This window comes from Eschrichtius robustus, chromosome 17, assembly GCF_028021215.1.
Source record: "Eschrichtius robustus isolate mEscRob2 chromosome 17, mEscRob2.pri, whole genome shotgun sequence".
Lineage (NCBI taxonomy): Eukaryota > Metazoa > Chordata > Mammalia > Artiodactyla > Eschrichtiidae > Eschrichtius > Eschrichtius robustus.
The window spans coordinates 16,464,718-16,483,496 of NC_090840.1; the positions used below are offsets into that span (position 1 = coordinate 16,464,718).

Sequence of the window (18,779 nt, forward strand, 5' to 3'; positions counted from 1 at the left end):
TCCTCATCCTTCGGACAGAGCTCTTTGCACAGTATTTGCTGACTTTCAGTACTAGCTCTGCAACTCCTGGGGATCTCTAAGCCACAGACTGGAAATCTCTGCCTTCATAATTTAATTGACACAACACGACCTTTCAGTTTTTGCCAAAATTTTTAAAAAGTCTTATCTCCCCCAACCAGACTGTGAGCTTTTAAAGGCAGAGGTAGTGTCATACTTCATTGTATATGTGCTAGAACCTGGCAGAGTGCTTTGTACACAGTGAAAACTAAATAAATGTTTCCTTCCTAGGACACTTTAAGTATCTGAGGTTCACTTTTTTCACCAATATTTTATTACAAAAATTTTCATACATACTGAAAAGTTGAAAGAATTATACAGTGAACAGCCAGAAACCTACCACCAGGATTTCACCATTAACATTTTAATCTATTTACTTTTCCACATCTATTCCTCATAAAACCATCTTATTCTACATGCATTAAAAATAAGCTGCAGACATAATATAGTTCCCCAAAACACTTCAGCACTCATATCATTAGAGTTCATATTTGTTTATGGTCCTTTTAAGTAAAATATATATAATGAAACACACAAATCTTAAATATGCTATTTGATGACGTTTAACAGATACCTACATTTAGATGCCAAAGTGGGATCTAAACATTTTTAGTGTGTTATAAGAACGGAAACATGGCACAACGGTCTGAAAAGGTTGTTCCAATTTTAAGAATTAAGTTAGCAATATAACAGTCTCAATTTATGGCATAGGCAATATTTACACAGAATTTTCATGTGGAACAGTAGTCACTTTAAAAATAGCTTATATATATTGAGCATTTACCACATGCCAGGCATTGTGCTAAGCACTTTACAAGCAATAGCTTATTTGCTTCTCGTGGCAACATCATGAGATATTTATTATAATTGTCACATTTGAAAGATGAGGAAACTGCAGCTTAAAGATGTTTAAAGACTAGCCTAAGGTCACACAATTAGGTTTCAAATTTCTTTGATTACCATACCTTTTATGAAACGACTGAAAAATCAAACGTTGTCCAATTAGGGTTTTATCATCCTTAATCATTCCTCTGATGGAGATCTGAACAATCAGTGAAGGGCACAGTAACAGGAAAGTCCCAGAAGAGCAGGGCATTGAACAAAAGTGTATCACTGTATGTTGCAAATTAGCGGATGGTAAAATAAACTAGTGTATGAAGATTGGAAGCAGATGAGCTGGCTTGGGTTCATAACCTCAATCATATCAATCTGGAAAAATGGTTTACTTGCCTAAAATGTAATCAACCTACCAAATTTACATCTCATACCTTTTCCCATTCTTCACCGAATCACAGGAGCACCCAGACCTAAATCCTACCCTCACCGTGTATTAATTGAGAAAGTACTTATTGAGTACCACAGGTACTCAGAGTACCTGCAAAGGCTATTAAGAGATGTGCAGATCTCACAAGGGAAGGAAACATCTTCTCTTTCCATGGAAACACTGCAGTAGCCAGTCCCAGTAGATATGTTTGCTTAAAAATATATAACATGTATTATTCTTTAATAATAGCTGCTATTCTTTGAGCGTGTAGTATGGCAGTGACCGTGCTTAGCATTTTAGGTCTGTCCCTGCCTTTAAAGAACCTTGAGCCTCTACTAGGTGACATACACCCAGTGACAAAGGTGCAACCCCCATTTTACAGTGGGGACAGCAGAGGCTCAGAGATCATATATGATAATAACAATAACAACAAAAACAGCCAATGGATGTTAAGTATTTCCTAGGATTCAGACTGTTGTAAGTGCTTTACCCACTCATTTAACTATCCTCACACCCCTACAGGTCAGTACTATTATTCTCTTCATTTTACAGACCAGGAAGCAGAGATAAAGGGCATCACACTTGCTAACTGGTAAGGGGCAGGGCTAGTATCCTGGCTTCCGAGACTTCCCCCAACCCCCTGCTCTGGTGTCTCTCAAAACCCATATGTCAGTTACATAGTTAGTAAATAGCTAAACTGACATTTTTAAAGCCCAGGTTAGTCTGATTGCAAAATCCACCCTCTCACGATCATGCAATACTGCTCTGATATATTTTTAACATTATCTACTCTCTGCTTTCCTTAAGGCAAGTATCAGATAGAAGTTTGTGCTGAAAGAAATGAAAATATATAAATAAGTACATGATTTTAGACAAAAACGCCCTCATAACTTCTCACCTGGAGTCTTTTCTCCCCACCTACCACCTGTTGAATAGAGTTTCAAAGTACTACCTAAGTGTATTTCCAAGACACAGACTCTATCACATCACTCTCCTGTTTGCAAGCCTTCAGGTCACCCAGTTCCTTCAGGATTGAATCCAAACTCCTGAACCTGGTACATAAGGCCATTCATCATCTGTCTGCCATGTCTCTCACACACACACACACACACACACACACACACACACACACACACACACACACACACACACACACACACACACACACACACACACACACACACACACACACACACACACACACACACACACACACACACACACACACACACACACACACACACACACACACACACAGCCCCCGGGATTAGGGATGGCTTTGCTACAGCTGAATAATCCATGGCCTCCCTTTCTGCCTTTCTGGCCTGGCATCCAGTGGTTTTCTACCTCTCCTTCAAGATTCAGTTTAAGCGTTACCAGTGTGCAGAAACTATCCCCCGATCACCTCAGTCATGATTAGGCGTCCCTCCTCCTCTGGAGAATACAGCCCTGAGCATCGAGTATGGTGGTCATCTGATTATTGGTCTGCAAATCGCAGTAGACCATGAACTTCTCCTTGGCAAGAATAGTATTCGGTAAATTTCTAGACACAATCACTTAGTAACTATTTCTTGAATTAACAAGGAAATAGTGGATATATAGTACGATACATATTCTTATATGATATGCATATTCTTTTCACTGCAGTGTGTATACATCCTTGCTCCTGCAAGTTTTCCCCACCTTAAAAATGTTGACCTCCAATCATGACTCCTTACCATCTATGTAAGGCTACTAAACCTAAGGGTGCTAACTGCTTGATCTTTTTATCATTCAGCTGTTTCTTGGACTATGTGAAAGTTAATTCATCGTTGCTAAATAATACCGAGTCCAAGTGGAAGTTTCCATTTATGAAACAGTTCATTAGTACATATCAAATGCAAGTCAGTTACTATGGAGTAAATTCAAACTCAGCAGCAACGTTGACTGCGGATGTTCTCTGGACGGACGGCCTATGGCCACTGTAGGAATTGGTCTGTGCAATGATCATTTTCAAAAATTCGCATAATGGGCTTTAGCTACTTATTGAATCTGTTAATGCTTTGTAAATAAAATTAGTGAGCCTTCTCTTGGAATCATTCACCTGCATTATTTACTCAGTAATATGCAATAACAAATATTCGTTGACTGCTTAATCAGTGCCAAGCCTTCTGCCAGCTGCTAAGGACACGACAGTGAATAGACTTATCCCTGCCTTAGGGACCCTTGAGCCTCTACTAGGTGAAACACACATATAAATGGAAGCTGTAGTTCCTTCAATGGGTAATAATCTTAGATGAAGTAACATAAAAACTTCTTAAGGCAGGTTAAGTATTTCAGTAAGTGCTAAGTTCTTAGGCTATTAGGAAGTCCTGTTTTTTGAGTGTAAAGGATGCAGGCTTTAAAAATTAGCCTGATATGCCTTTGAATCTCTTTTCCAACACAGATAATATGCTGTGGAAGCATAGACTAATCACTTAAACTCTTTAAAATGAGGTGCAGAAAAGCTACCCTAACTTTTTTTTAGGACAAAATAAAATAAGGTAGGTGGAGGGAATAAAAGATGCCTAAACGGATAGTAAGAACTCAGTCTATTCAGCTCATAGTGCTTATTTTGCTAAAAGAATATTCTCCCCACACAAAATTCCCCTTATCAGTAATAGATGCAGTGATAAAACAGGGAAATATTTCAGATTTTGATTTAGATTAATTTTATGACAGAAAAAAATGTCTCTGTTGTATATTACAGGGAGCACTTTAAAATACATCCTTGGAATGTGTTTGGTAGAGTTCACCCACCTTTTTCAGTGTAATGGGATACTGGAGGCATGAAATAGAACTGAAAAACCTGCAAAACCAGCAAACTACCTTGTACATAATCATAGTAAGCTGTTAGTTATAAACCACTTGGGCGTCTTAAAGCTTAACGTAAATCCTTGACTAGCTTCTCAAAATTTATGTTCTCTTTTAGTAAAGGCAATATTTAGCAGTCTTTGAGGATGGCTGTGTGACAGATGACTTTTTCCTACCCAAAGGGAAAAGGGAAAACTAGAAAATTTGCAATTATGTATATATTCTTTCTATTATATTGTAAGTTTGGAGGCAGAAAGAAGAGAATGAATTATTCTTGGACCTTATTCCAAGTAAGCAAGGTGAGAATAAGCGCACACACTTGCGTGCACACGTGTGCGCACATACACACATACACACCACTTTTATCTATATACTGCTCACCCCAAAACATCCTTGGGCATCCTAAGAAATTAGGAGTTACTTAAATCAGGGAATTCATGACCAAAGGGATAAGGATTGGCCTAAATACTGGCACTCACTAAAGGTTTGCACATCCCTCTGGGGGAAACCAAAGTTTCTCCCACAGATAGGATGCCCTTAGGAAGTTACACATATTTCTGTTCCAATGAAAGTTCTGGCCCAGCTAGGGGAGAGGTGCCCCAGAGCTGTAATCTCTGAACTATTAGATATTGGGAGTAGATGAAAACTGTCTACATCGAGTCATTAGTTTATCAAGAAGCCTGGCCCTCTAGAAACTCTGAGCCTAGTTTCAGGCAGTATTATAGTTCCTATTCTTACTATGGAAGATACAGTTAGTGATATATAATTGGCTAGAGTATGTTTGCCAACCTGCAAGCCCTACACATGCCACCCCTTTATTCCTCCCACTTGACCTCTTCCAGTCCCTGTCATTCTCTCTCCTCCTGTTCCTAGAATGTAGCACGCATGTTCCCAACTCATGGCTTTGGTAACTGCTCTGCCTATGGAGCCCCCAACAAATGCCATTTAAGCTTCTTCTTTGAGTTCTGCTTGGTTACTATAACCTGGCTCTTAAAGTCAAGAGAAACGTGACCAAATTTATCACCCACTTCAAAATATTTTCTGAGGCCAAAAAGACTTACTCTGAGCAGTAGCAAAACTGCAACCACTTTTAAAATTTCACAGCAATACTGTTTCAATCCAAATGTGCATATAATAATGACGATTATAATGAAAAGCAGAGATGACTTCCCAACTCCGTTTGATCCCAGAGAGGCTTAACATAGATGGACGGCTGGTGGAATTATAATTAAGTCTAAAGCTTTGAAAATGAAAACTAGTAAGAGACAATCCCCTGGAAGTTAACCTATTGATGCAATATGCTATGTGCACACGACACAAGGAAGAAATCTCACACACTCGTGCACAAAAGAACTTAAAAACCAGGGTATGACTACCCTGGGGAGTTGTCCTTATAATGAAGTCCTTTTGTCATCAAAGCCTTTGCCATTGGTCCTTTTACAGCTCTGCTGTTTGCTAGAGAATAGCCTTCTCCAGTCATGAGGACAGTGGAGGTACCGATGTTTAGTACGAAGGTATTAGAAAAGGTATTGGCAGATGGTGGAATCATGTATTCTCTCCCTAGAGTGATACAGTGATTTGAAAACCCAGGCTCTGGACTCGAACAGAACTTGATTCAAATACCAGATCAGATACCAGTGGTACCAATTACAAATCATGTGTCTTTCAACTTGGCATTTAACTTTCCAAGACTCAGTTTTCTTGTACGTGAAACAATAATGGTACTCTAGAAGGGGCTATGGTTTACATATGGTCTAGAAATTCATAGAGCACTTAGTAAGTTCCCAGTGTGTTACAAGTTTCACATATCATCCTCACAGCAAGCCTGATGTAAGACCTGCTGTTATGCCCACTGTACAGATGAGGAGACCAAGCCACACAGAAGTTAACACGCCTGAGCTCACACAGCCAGCAAACGGAGCTGGGATTCAAACCCAGTGTCTCAACCACTATGTTGGTGACCTCAAAGGATTTTCTGAAGACTAATGAAATGAATCATAGAGAATGGTCAGCTTAGTGACTAATAATAAGTTATTCTTAAAAATTAGCTATTACTTTCATTAACTACCAACAGGCATGTGAAAATTATTCTCATACACTGTATACGCAAATATTAAATCTTAACAAATTATCTTTTTCATCCTTTCACAGCTTTTGCTAAAGAACAATTCAAAAGAGGCCAATTCTGTGGCTACAGACAGACTCTAAGAATGTCACTTAGAAACTCCTTTACTCACAATGTCCCTTCATCTTCCAGAAACTAAATCATGTGCAGAATGTAAACAACAATAAAATTAGATTACCGTTTTTTTCTACTGACAACAGAAAATTTGACCACAAATATATAAATATAGCTTTTAAGATGTAGCCTCAAACCATAATGTTATACACATTCACTCCAGTTTACATATTTTTCATAAGTAAGAGTTCTTAAAAATACTCTAGTTGGATATAACTGTATTTTACAAAATTAAAATTACAGTGAGGAAAACAAATTCAAGATATTGACAATTTGTTTGCATTCTAAGCTTTGTAGAAAGGATAAAGCAACTTTAAAATAACTTCTGATAATAGAAATTTGTAAAATTGAATTAACCTATCAGCCTAAAATATGAAATACACAACTAAATCAGTCTTAAAATGCAGAAAATTTAGCCACCTAATCCAAGATTGCATCTCTTATCATCTGGGAAATCTGATATACCAATTCAAAATTACTATTTGAATTACCATCAGAATTCCTGAAACCCTATTTGTAGTGAAGATTCCAACTGCATCTGGTTTTATGTCACTTCAAGACAAATTCCTCTGCTCTAAGACAAGTTTAGCCTCTTCTTGAGTTTGCCTCTAAATTTACAGTCAAGAAAACTGAGAATGAGAGCTTTTAGTTCTGCTTGCTCACACCTCTTTTTTGCCCTTTGCCACTCCTCACCCCCAGACAACCAAAAATAAACACTCACACTAGCAATATATGAACTGACCAATCATATGCTCCCGTGGATTTAAGACAACCAGAAAAAACAAAGATGGAAAGAATCACTGCTTTGCAAACAAGGCCTTAATTAGGTACGTAAATAAAAATCCTTTTACTGCTAGAGCCCTAGGTCCTTCTGAAGAAACGTTTCCCAACTACATCTCACACTTACACAACACAAGCGTCAACACGCAGCCTCTACCAAAGAGAGGCCGGAACATATACCTAACACTGGAAATCCTCTCAGGTCCGACACTCATATTTATCTAATAGGAGTATCACCACCCAAAAGCCTATGTCTTAAAAATTATGTTTTAATAATCTAATAAGAAATTCCTCTTCCATTCTGTCCCGGAAGATGAAAAGACTAGAAGAAAACAGTTAAAAGAAAAGCCACCACTGATGTTTCCATAACCATTCCATCAGTCTCTCCAAGTCAAGCTTTAATTGTTGAACAGTAATCTAAAATATTTATTAACTCATCTGGAAACATATCACTTCTAACAGTGCTTTTCTGAATGCAAGTCAAGCATTCATTTATGCTATTTTGTACTTTTGCCTCTTTATGTTTTCTAGTTCAAAGATTTATAAACTGGGTGAAACCCACAGTTCACTGCAACAATAACAATTCACAGAGAGGTTGGAATAGAATATACAAATACGAAGGGTTGAAACTTTTGAAATCTGAAACATTCAAACAACGAATCTCACTAAAGAACATTTCAACTAGGAAGGAGAAAAGCACAATGTTTGAGGCTGCAGCTCAGTGTCTTTCTGTCTTTATCCCTTAGATGAACCATGAAAATAGGCACTAGCCTGTGAGGACAGAACCTACAAACACTGAGTCTTATGATAATTTGGCAGCCAACTGAAGAAGAAACTTAATATTCTCTGCCTCTCCACTCCATTCCCTTCTTGTTTGTTCTTCAGATGAAGTTATGGTTTTTGATACAGGAGATTTTCATGTTTTCTTAGCCTCATGATAGGAACAAGTGGTTGCAGGAAATAAAAAATGGCTCTGGTGAGAGAAGACAACCTATCTAAGTGGGTGAAGGGCCAACAACTATGTAAACTCAATGGAAGTTTTGTTGACCTAATTAAGGAGACTCATTGCAGCCAGGCTGCAATAAAGTCACTTACACATCCATCATGGCGGGGATAGCTAGAAATACTTGTTATGGACTTAGGGGAGGTGACTGATATTTTAAACACTCTTTGAAAAGTTAAGGGATTTCTTGTTTTTTTCATTCCTCTAATTCATTGGTAAATACTGGTTTCAAAATAAATAAGATTTCAAAGAAGGAATAGGAAAATCTATAATGATTCTATTCCAGGAAAGCTTGTCAGCCACTGTGAAGTCACTAATTTTTAAGCTGAACTCCTCTAGTGGTGACTGAGAGAAAAGACACAAATGCCTTATGGAACATGTAAGTAGCATGATAAATTGATTCACAAACTTAATAATAACCCAGAACTTTCTGATATTGTTTGCATCCGAACAGACATGTAGCATAGATGGTGAAGAAAGTTTGGGTCCATGTTTTCAAACTGTACACTAAAGTAAAACTGATGCCCCAGTCGACTGACTAAAATTTCATGTATTCTTTGGATAATTTATTCCGATTATCTTCTCACTTCGCTTTCTAACTACCATAACCTTTGCAAAGTATACCAGTGAAGAATGCCCGAAAACAGAGTGATGTGAGTAACTGGGTACCTGTCTGAAATAGGTCTAAAAAAATCCATTTCTAAGCCATAAGATAAGGTTGTTTTTTTTTTTTTAGGAGAGAAATAATTTCTAAGTATTTTCCAAATTGATGGTTCAGCAGATTACACAGTTATCTAAAACATTTTCTTACTTTGGATTTACTTTAGTTATGCAAAAATCTGATCAAGTACATATTACTGAATACAAACATGACATCAAGCTATGAAATATAAATATTCAGAAATAGTATCATTTCATGCCCTTAAAAAGCAAACCACGCGTCATTCACACAAAGCCATCCAAGGGGGCAGTCTCCAACACATACTCTGTTTCAATATTGCCTGGTTCTTCTTTTGTAGGAGACGATTTGCCAGTAAAACGATGACAAAATGAAAACATCTTACCCCTATTTCATTTCTTCATATATAAGAAAATTAACTCATCATTTCATAATTACTCCTACCAATATGTATTGGTCTATTCTATAAATCAAAGCAATTTAACATACTTAAAGCTTCTTTTTTTTTTAAGTTACTTTAAATGATTGTCTTATTTGGACTTCACAGTGATGAGAATGACTGTTACAGGTTTCCACCTCTGGTCCCCTGATGCTGCCCTCAGCGGCCGCCCTGCACGCTGACACTGGCATGGGGCCTACCGGTCCAGGGCCCTGCAGTGGTCTGTGTGTCTGTGCACACACCCGGTCCAGTCCACCCTGCAGCAGCTGCCATGCTCATACCTGAAGCCAAATTCCAAAGGAGAGAAAAAAAGGACTGCTGGCTTTTATTTTATCTGCTCTACAGAATCTTCCTAAACGCTAGAATGACTTTCCTATACATAACTGAAATTTCTTTTTGATTGCCTATCGAAATGGGCAGAAAAGAGTTTCCCAGGTTAAGGAACCTTTTTCAGAGATTTTTTTTTTGCTAGGTCAGCAAAGTTTCTACTTTTGACAGGGACCATTTTCCATAAATGAAGGTATTTACTCAAAAAGGAAAATACAGACTACTTACATGTAAAAACAATCATTGAGGCTGTAAAAGTTATCTCCTATCAGAAACAACTGATTTTATATTGTATCCATTACCAGAAATTTCATATCATTATCAGTTTCAAAAGGCTTCCCTCACACATACTGGAATATTGCACCAAACAATTTTATGGCATTTGGAGGTTTTTTTGTTGTTTTTAAGAACTATGATAAAAGATCATCATGGTGATTGAAAAATGATGGTTAAGGGTTTTGTTTATGGATGGAATTCTAATGTAGATAATTCATCAAACTTCTAGTGAAACTTATGTTCTAAGTTCATCAAGGTCCTAAGGCTTAGTAAGGAATAAATAAGCAAAAATATCACCTGCGAAGAAGGAATATTTCAATAGGCTAAAGTAGAAATAAATACAGTGCAAAATGTAACATACCCTTCTATGAAGTTTTAAAAATATGTATAGTACCTAAATAAACGTGCACGACAGCTAATGATACATGCAAATAGCTTTACCTATATGTTTAGACTCAGGTATATATGGATTAAAGTAGGCATTACTGTTTACCTAAAATTTACATAAATATTCATATGTATTAATTACACAAAAATCACTGTAACAGTACTATGTTTGAAGTATATACTTAATCTTTAAGAAAGAAAATGAATTTCATGTTATCTTCCAAGTAAGGTCATATATTTGTAAACAATAAGTATTTTTTTACTTCTTTATATTTCAATGGTCAAAGCCACAAGAACATTAGGCACACAAATTATTTTATTGCTATTTAGAGACAATCCAGTCTAATGTTGCCTTGAAACAAATTTGGTTATATTTAGTAACAAAGGGAAAGTAAAATAAAGGAAATAATCCAAATTTTCATGGCTCATAGAGCAAAATAATTGCAAATTGATACTGTGCTGTGGAGAACGATCAACAAGAAGAAAAAACACACTCAAAGCTTAAATATGTCATGCACACATACACATGTATACTATGCATATATATGCATCTATGTGAAATAAAACCAGTCTGTGTAATGTTATAATAACCTGGTAACATGCAGTCCCTAAGTAAGGGTGAATACTGGTTCATAAGTCAAATTACCTAAACAAGAAATAAAACAGTGGTTTCATGGATTTGACAACTGAAATCATAACCACCTAGTAACACAGTGTATACTGATGAAGAAACAAGGTGCAAAGTAAACAGTGAGAAGGCAGACACTCACCTTCGGTGCCATTGGGAGTCATGGAATTACTATTTATATGAGAGTTATCGAGTTTGGGGGATTCACTACTACCACTCAGACGGCTATGCGGGCTGGTTAGATCCTGCATTTCCATAGACCTAAAGACAAGAAGCCTTCCGTTTGACAGATGTACCAAATTCATAACCCCACTATTTAATGTGCTAACGACTTGACACCTTCTTTGAAACACATTCGCACAAAAGTCCCATTGTATCTATCTTCTTCGACTCAAAATAATTCGTCTTACATTTTCACTTCAGCCATCCTTTCATAACGTAAAGTGTACTATTACAAGATGTCACTGGCCTTACCTATTCAGCCATTCATATAGAGTTTTTTTTTAATCTCTTTTTCTCTCCTCCGATAGCTCATCAAGTCCCAAGATCTAATGAGACAATTCCATCTATCTTTATTATCAAAGAAAACAGACCGTCATGCTTTTCTTTTTAGGTGGGAAAAAACCCCCAAGGCATTATTTTTCTAAAAGACGAAAGTGTAAAATTGAAAAAAAAAAAAAAATCACTTTTCTATGGAATCTCTTTCATCTAATAAATTAGCACTAGGTACTCCCTTATAATTTACCGCCCAATTGTAATTTAATGGGTCTCCAAACCAAATACAACACTTGAAGCCTATAGTCCAGTGACAGGGAATGAGATGTCCCTGATGCATGTGTTTACTCTGGTAAACTGCTTAATTGTTCCTCTGTCTCCCTTGAAACAAATGCAGCATTAAAACATCCTGATGTCGGCTCGCTTGTTTGCTTTGTGAATTACATACAGCCTGCCCAAGTGAGGAGGGATCAGGCCAGCATCCAGTGAGTCCCCAGGAACACGAGCAGTCAGAATACCTCAGCTGTCACCCACTCAGGGAAATAAGAACAATGCCACTGCCCTGCTCAAATTGGGCATTTTTTACAACACGAAACCAGTGAAATCCCCCCCCCCCCCCCCGAAAGTTCTTCGACTCAGCAGTTGCGTATGCCCTACAGGGTACAGAAGCCACTATTCATGTTCACAATTTCAGAGCCATTCACTTATATTGCACCTTTTCTTAATGAAGACAGGCGAGCATTTGTTTAAAGTGACTAAAAACACACCTAGATACCGTTCTGTTTTCTGACAGCCAAGTGTTTGAAAGTCTAAGGCCCATTGACTTTATTTTAAACTTTGTGTTTTTCTAAAAAAAAAAAAAAAAAAAGGAGGGGGGTTAATATGTATGAAGCTAAGACTGTCTGCTCCTCATCCCCACCAGGCCAATAAAAGCTACAGTCATTTTAAGTTGGAGGCTGCACTTAAACTGACTGTAAACGTCAGTTTTTAAAACGGCTTAACATGAACCGTTTTACTTCCAAAGTGAGTTCTGACTTCCCCAAGTCTTCTGGATTCAAATGGGGAATGGCTTAAAATCCAGTGTTTCTCCCCTCATTCTCATGACACATTCACAGTTTTCCTAACCCCAGAAACTAGAACCCCTAATCATTTGCAAACCCAGGATCCTCTTCCCTTTCTACATATTTAACAATTTTTTTTTACAAGCACGCACACACACACACACACACACACACAAATGGTTAAGTAATTTCCAACCAAGGCTATTAATAGAAATAATTAAGAAATACTAGACAAAAATAGATGGGGGGGGGGTCACAGAAAGGTAATCTCCCCAAATGTCAAATATCAACGATATCCTTACCTGCAACTTGAGGAAACAGCAACATCTGAACTGGTTTGAGATGTTTGCACCTGTGATCAGGGGTAAAAAATTAGAAGCTGTTGTTACTCTGCTTCAGTGTCAGTTCTTAATTATTCAGACCACGTGGCTCAGGACTACAATGTTCTCTTTTAACCAAAAGAGAAAAAGGAGGATACTGCAGCGGTGAAAGGCATATTGTCTTTAAGTTGAGGTCTCCACTGTTGTTTCCTCCTCCAGGTCTGCCCTCCTCCTCCCCTTGTTAGGGGGGGAAGGCAGCCAAATGACGGGATAGTGATTCATCACTGGCCTATGACAGCTGCAAACGGGATTACCCCTCCCCCAATCAACATGCAAAGCAGCCTTATCCAGGCAGCTTGGACAAGGTGCTTGGAAAAAAAAAATAGCTATTAGCAAAATGAGTGTGTTTCACAGCAGCAGTTCAAGCATTAACCCCTCCAGCATCCTCAGAAGATCTTTCAGCTCCTGCTCTCAGCAGCTGAAATCGAGTTCCCGCCCACGCCTTTGCCTCCGGACACTTCTTATCCTTATCATGATGGTTTTCTCCTATATTTACTATTTGTCATTGAACATTCACCAAAACGGCTTCTGGGCCACTTTCAGGCAGTGCCGGACTCAACGAGAAATGGCAAAGGCAAGTTCTCCTCCCCAAAGTCCCATCGTGGAGCAATGTGCTCATGTACCCAAGCAAATTGAAAATTCAGTGGATGTTTAAATTCAGGGAAATCCATCACTGCCTGGTGAAATAGCAAAAGCAGTTCGCTGTTGGTTTAATTTTCCACCTTTTAAACCAGGAGAGAGAATGGAGAGTTGAATAATCACTTCAGTGTCTCAGCTGGCCAGAGTTCTGGTCTCTTTTGTCTCCAGATGAATCTGTATTTGGCATTTCACTGAACAGCTAACTTAGCTTGCAGGCTTTGCTAGTCACTGCCCTTCGTCCAGAGACAGCAAAACTGCCAGCAGGTGATAAACTCAGGTGAGGGTGGGCTGCTGGCCCACAAGCTCAGGCTAACGCCTGCCTCGGAGGTAAAGGGCATTCTGCATAACGTTTAAAATGACTCAGAATTCCAAATCTTTGATGTGTATTTTCATTCAACCGGAACAGACATCAATTAGGGTTACAGAACAAAGAAGAAAAAACTGAAGCATCTCAAATGGCATTAAAGTTATCCAGCCAAGCATCTTCTGTTGAGTCCTGTTATTTTTTTAATTATGATTTATGAAATTAAAAAGTACTACCTTTTTGGCAAGAATAAAGCATCGTTAAAGTCTAAATATCTTGGTATAATGTTACATGAAATTTCTAGGTATACTTTTCTAAAATATGTGCAGGACGAAAAATAATTTTAAAGAGATGCCTGAGTATTCAATAAAAGTTTCATTTTAATGCCTACAGATAGGTCATTTGGTGACAACTGGCTTCTGATATTTTTGTTGAAATTAACGTTCTCACACAAGATTAAATGTTTTCCTTTAGAAACTGCAGCAATATACCTCAAGGATAAATTTCCTTTTTTTCTCTTTTTTTCCACTTTTATACACCTGGAATAAATTATAGGTGAGAACTAACTTAATTTTAAGAACTCTCTTGGCTTAATTATGTGAAAGAGTATGTAAAACATACTTTCTGTTACATATTAAAATACATTCCTATTTTAACCTTAGCTAGATAGTATCATCTTAGAAACCTAATTTTAGTTTCCTTGTATACTTTGAAAGTTTGATTATATTTATATTTGAGGTTTAACCTATCCTATTTAATTGCAAAGTCAATCTGTTAATTTAAAAAAATGAACTTCAAAATAAGAATCATTCTAACATGCTTTCTCACTGGAAAAAATGCATTTTCACAGCAACATACTTTTTTTTAGGCTGGCTGGACTCAGTCTCTACTGTACTTCGTACACTACAATTTTTGAACCCGTATCCATGATCTTCATTTTATTAAGTATACATCAGATATATTCTTTTGTGTCTCAAGGATTATTTAAACCATGTGTTGTGTGTTACTGTTTTTAAAAATGACTCTTTAATCAAAATAACTTTAAAACAACTAATCCTCACTTAGGCTGGTCAGCTGAATCCACATCGTGGTCCAGGAAAAATAAATCTACTCTCAAGAATGCGAATGCAGACAACAATTAGACACAGATGTGAGCAAAATTAGTTACAGTTTACAAAATGCTACACTTCACATGCTTTTAGTTTTTTATGTGTAGTACAAGATTACAGTGCAGTAAGAAAACATACTCTTGTAATGACTTATCTAAAAAGAACACCTATTTCTGATTGGCATTGATTTTCTCTTATGTTTGCCAATATCTCTGGAAGGTTCTAGGTTTTCAAGGTCTAAAAACACAATGTGCTGCAAAAATAATTAATTAGGCGCCTTTCCATTCAAAGAGAAAAAAAATATTTCATGGTTTTCAGAAAAATGCTGTTAGGCATTCAGTAAGCTCATATTTTCTGCTTTACATCCATAAACCTAGTATGTTTCTTGTCTCCTCCTAATCTGGTATTTTTAATTCAAATGCTCCTAGGAGTGCAAAAATATTTCCCATAACATTATAAATGGTCATCTTAGATTACAATGAAGTCATTTCACTTTAATGCTTTTTAAAACTCTTTGTAGAGAATACCCAGAGTAGCGTACTGACAGAGTTGTGAAAATACAGAGAAAAAAGAGAGCAGAACTTCTTAGAATTTCAATTCAAGAATCCTCAACTAGTAACTTTGACTTCTGATTAGTTAATGAGGTCTTTTAAGTTTGCCTTTTTTCTAATTAAATTTCTAATTCTTCACAGATGTAACTTTTGTTGATGTTCAATTTGTCTCTCTCATTTTGTTAAACCTCACATGGTACTTCGCCAATCCATTGAATAGCCACATTAAATCTGTTAATACCATGCTCTTCAACCCCAGAAATTATTTCCAGAAGGCAAACTTGCTTTGAGAGATCATCAAACAAGACTTAAGGTACACATTTTATCACATTTTCCCCTACCACAGAGCTCAGGATGCAGAGCAAAATTCATGACTTTTGCACTGTTTATTATACTTTGCTAAATTACAAATCAAAAGCATCTGACAGAAGATCGTGTATGAAGCCAAAAAGTTAATAATGTTCTGTGAAAAGTAAACTGTAAATGGAAAGGGATTCTAGATCTCAGCAGCAGAGAGCAAATAAAATGTAGGTACTTGTTTAAATTATGGGTTTTCCATTGGCTTTTTTGCTTGCTAGAAGCAATTTTTATAAAATGACTATAATTTTAAACTTTTTTTTCAAACTCAAAAGAAATTTTCAAAGTGAAAGTACTGAACTTATCTAAATAAACAGAGTTGGCAGGCGAGCTAGTTTTGCCCAACCACAGATCAACCTGAGTACTCCCAAATTTGAAAGACAATGGCAATTTTCTAATCAGAGTGTATTTTATAGGGAAAAAAATGTGCCTTAGGCAGAAGCCTGCTTTTAAATCAGAATATATTCTTGCTAAAATATTCCTCAATCAACATTTCCAACCATGGTGTCAATGATGTAATAAAAATCTAAACCTAAAATTGAAATGAACTTCCAGGAAGAGGTAGATGTCGTTTCAGTGTTAACACCTACCTCCTTCTTTATCGGACTCCATAAAATGAATTCTTTAACACCCTTACTGATTTTAAATGTAATATACTGTATCACTTTTTAAAGTATCTTATTTAAAGAAAATGACAAAACAGAGTCCCCAGGAAAACAAAAACAAGTACGTGAAGGACACTGATTCTACCTATAGACTTGACGGATTGTTTTCAAAATTAGCATTTATTTAAGATGTTGAATGTAATACTTTCGATAGTTGATTAAATGGAAGGGGTTTTATTCTCACTGCGAGTATTTTTTCCCCCAAGGTATTCTTACAAAATAAATTTTCAAATTTAAGAGGAAATTTTCTTTTGAGAAAATCATTTATTATGTCTACCAAACTCCCAGAGCTGTTGACTTCCCTTTGGCATTCTAAAACTGAACAGTGGCTCAGTTAGGCTGCTCTGTCTGTCACCACGAAGAATTTTCAGGATTGAAAATCCAGGGCTGTTTGCTCACTTAACTGAACACTTTGGGCCTTAGGAGAACTCAAGCAGCGAGAAAGCAAATATCAAATATTTGATAATGCAAAAAAGCATGACTATTCGTGTGTGCATGTCTTCAAATAGCAAACGGTGGGTGAAAAGACTCACACGCCTAAAATAAAACCTACTATGAGAGACACATCAAGAAACAACCCCCAGCCTATAAGACTACACTATGTGCTTAACTAATGACTTTTTGTATCCCTTGTCATTTTAAGAAATGAAACATAAAAACACTTGTCTACATTCAGTGACAGCTCTGAATTTACTGAATTCGTGCAAAAGCTGCGCTTAAATGTTTCAAAAACTCCTCCCAAGAAATATAAGCCCATGAGTCATTAGCAATTCATATACTGATTTTGAATGACAAATATTTTAAGTGGTAATTCAAAAGTTTAAGAACCTTGTTTTTAATTTCAAGGTCCATTCAAGTCCTGTTAAGTGTCAATAAGTGAGAAATATATTAATTTGGCAAATGTTTATTATTTCACCTTTTGAAGATGAGCCCTTTACTATAATGTTTGGGAAATTTGTTTATTGAAACGAAAGGATTTCCTTCCTTAAAAAGTGGTTTCAATTTATTTTTGTTATCTGTTGTCCTTTGAAAATGTTAATTCCTTCCTCCTTTTCTCCAATCCAACTAAAATGTATAGGAAAAGTTATCTGTGTGTTGCAATGGATATAGACAGATACCGCTTTAATCAGTATCACACAGTAATAGTTGAGGTTTGTGCAGAAAAGAGATAATGAAGTGATCTCCCTACAAGAATATAGCGATGCAATATACTTACTTACATAGAGCACAACAAAAGTCATCTTTAACAATTAATTTCTAATTACCTCTTAATGATTCTAATCGCTCAGCTAATTTAGGGGTTAAAACTTATACTTTTACGATGGAACCCAGTGGCCCATAAAGCACTGGGTACAAAGTGTCATAATCTTCCCCACGCCCTAATGTTTGTCTTTTAAAACAAATCAAAACAATAACTCAAAGCGCTCCTGTTATCTTGGGCTTTGCCCACAGGACAGCTGTTGTCATTCAGAACAGTTTTTCAAACAGTCAGCTTGTACTTACAGCGCTTACATCTGCTGCATCCACCAGTTTCCTGGGCTCCTTCGAATTTTCTGGTTTAGCAAACCTCCATTCCTGACATAGTTTTGCTCCTGGGTAAGGACGCGGGGAGGGCTCTTAGGGGCTCTCGGCGGAGCCCGGCGCTTCGGGCAGCGGAGCGCGTCCGCGCGGGGAAGCGGGGCCGCGAGGACCGCCGCCTGGGCGCCGCTGCAGGCTCGGGCTGCCGAGCGACTGAGCGCACACGCTGGCCCCGGCGAGAAAACCGCCACACTGGACGGCAACAGGAAGGCTCAGAGTCGGAAGTGGCACTGGAGAGTTTCTACCTCGCCCCAAACTCGCAGCCATCAGCTCCCACCGTCCTGTTTAGTCACCGCTTTGAGCCCCGCGCTCTTTCCCTCTAAACAGCAGCAGCTGATAGCATCTGAGAAGCCCAGACAAAGAAACTGCACCATCGCATCCCTCGATCTGTTGGCGCAGCCTTGTAGGTCTGCCCGCGGAGCCTCGGGGCTTTTTTTGTTTTTGCAACGCAAACCACAGCTATTCTCTTGTCCTATCCTTATTGGTTTAAATGCAACAATTGAGAGGAGCCCTGCTCTCTCTGACTCAACCTTGCTGCTCCGAAAAAATTTATTATGTAAATGAACGCGCCCCATGCTATCTGAATAAACAGCTGTGTGAGAATCGCTTCTCGGAGACACTGTCAACACACATCTCTTGCTACAGCAGCTACCAATTACGAGCTTTGGGGAGTAGTTACACGTTATCTTTCATACTTTTCCAAAACTTGTTTTCAGGCCCTGAAACTTA

At 37.6% G+C, this 18,779-nt stretch overlaps 1 protein-coding gene across 2 annotated transcripts in view; it reads right to left on the minus strand.

Annotated features, from left to right (window-relative positions):
• EYA1 (EYA transcriptional coactivator and phosphatase 1) overlaps positions 1–18,081 on the minus strand; it is a 159,009-nt gene extending 140,928 nt beyond the window's left edge. For both annotated transcript variants that reach the window (XM_068525357.1, XM_068525356.1), the window contains exons 1-3: positions 17,976–18,081; positions 12,770–12,819; positions 11,054–11,172 (exon numbers count right to left, since the gene is read on the minus strand). In XM_068525357.1, coding sequence (XP_068381458.1) covers positions 11,054–11,168 — 115 coding nt within the window. In that variant the 5' untranslated portion in view covers positions 11,169–11,172; positions 12,770–12,819; positions 17,976–18,081. The remainder of the gene's footprint in view (positions 1–11,053; positions 11,173–12,769; positions 12,820–17,975) is intronic.
• Between the last annotated feature and the right edge of the window lie 698 nt (positions 18,082–18,779).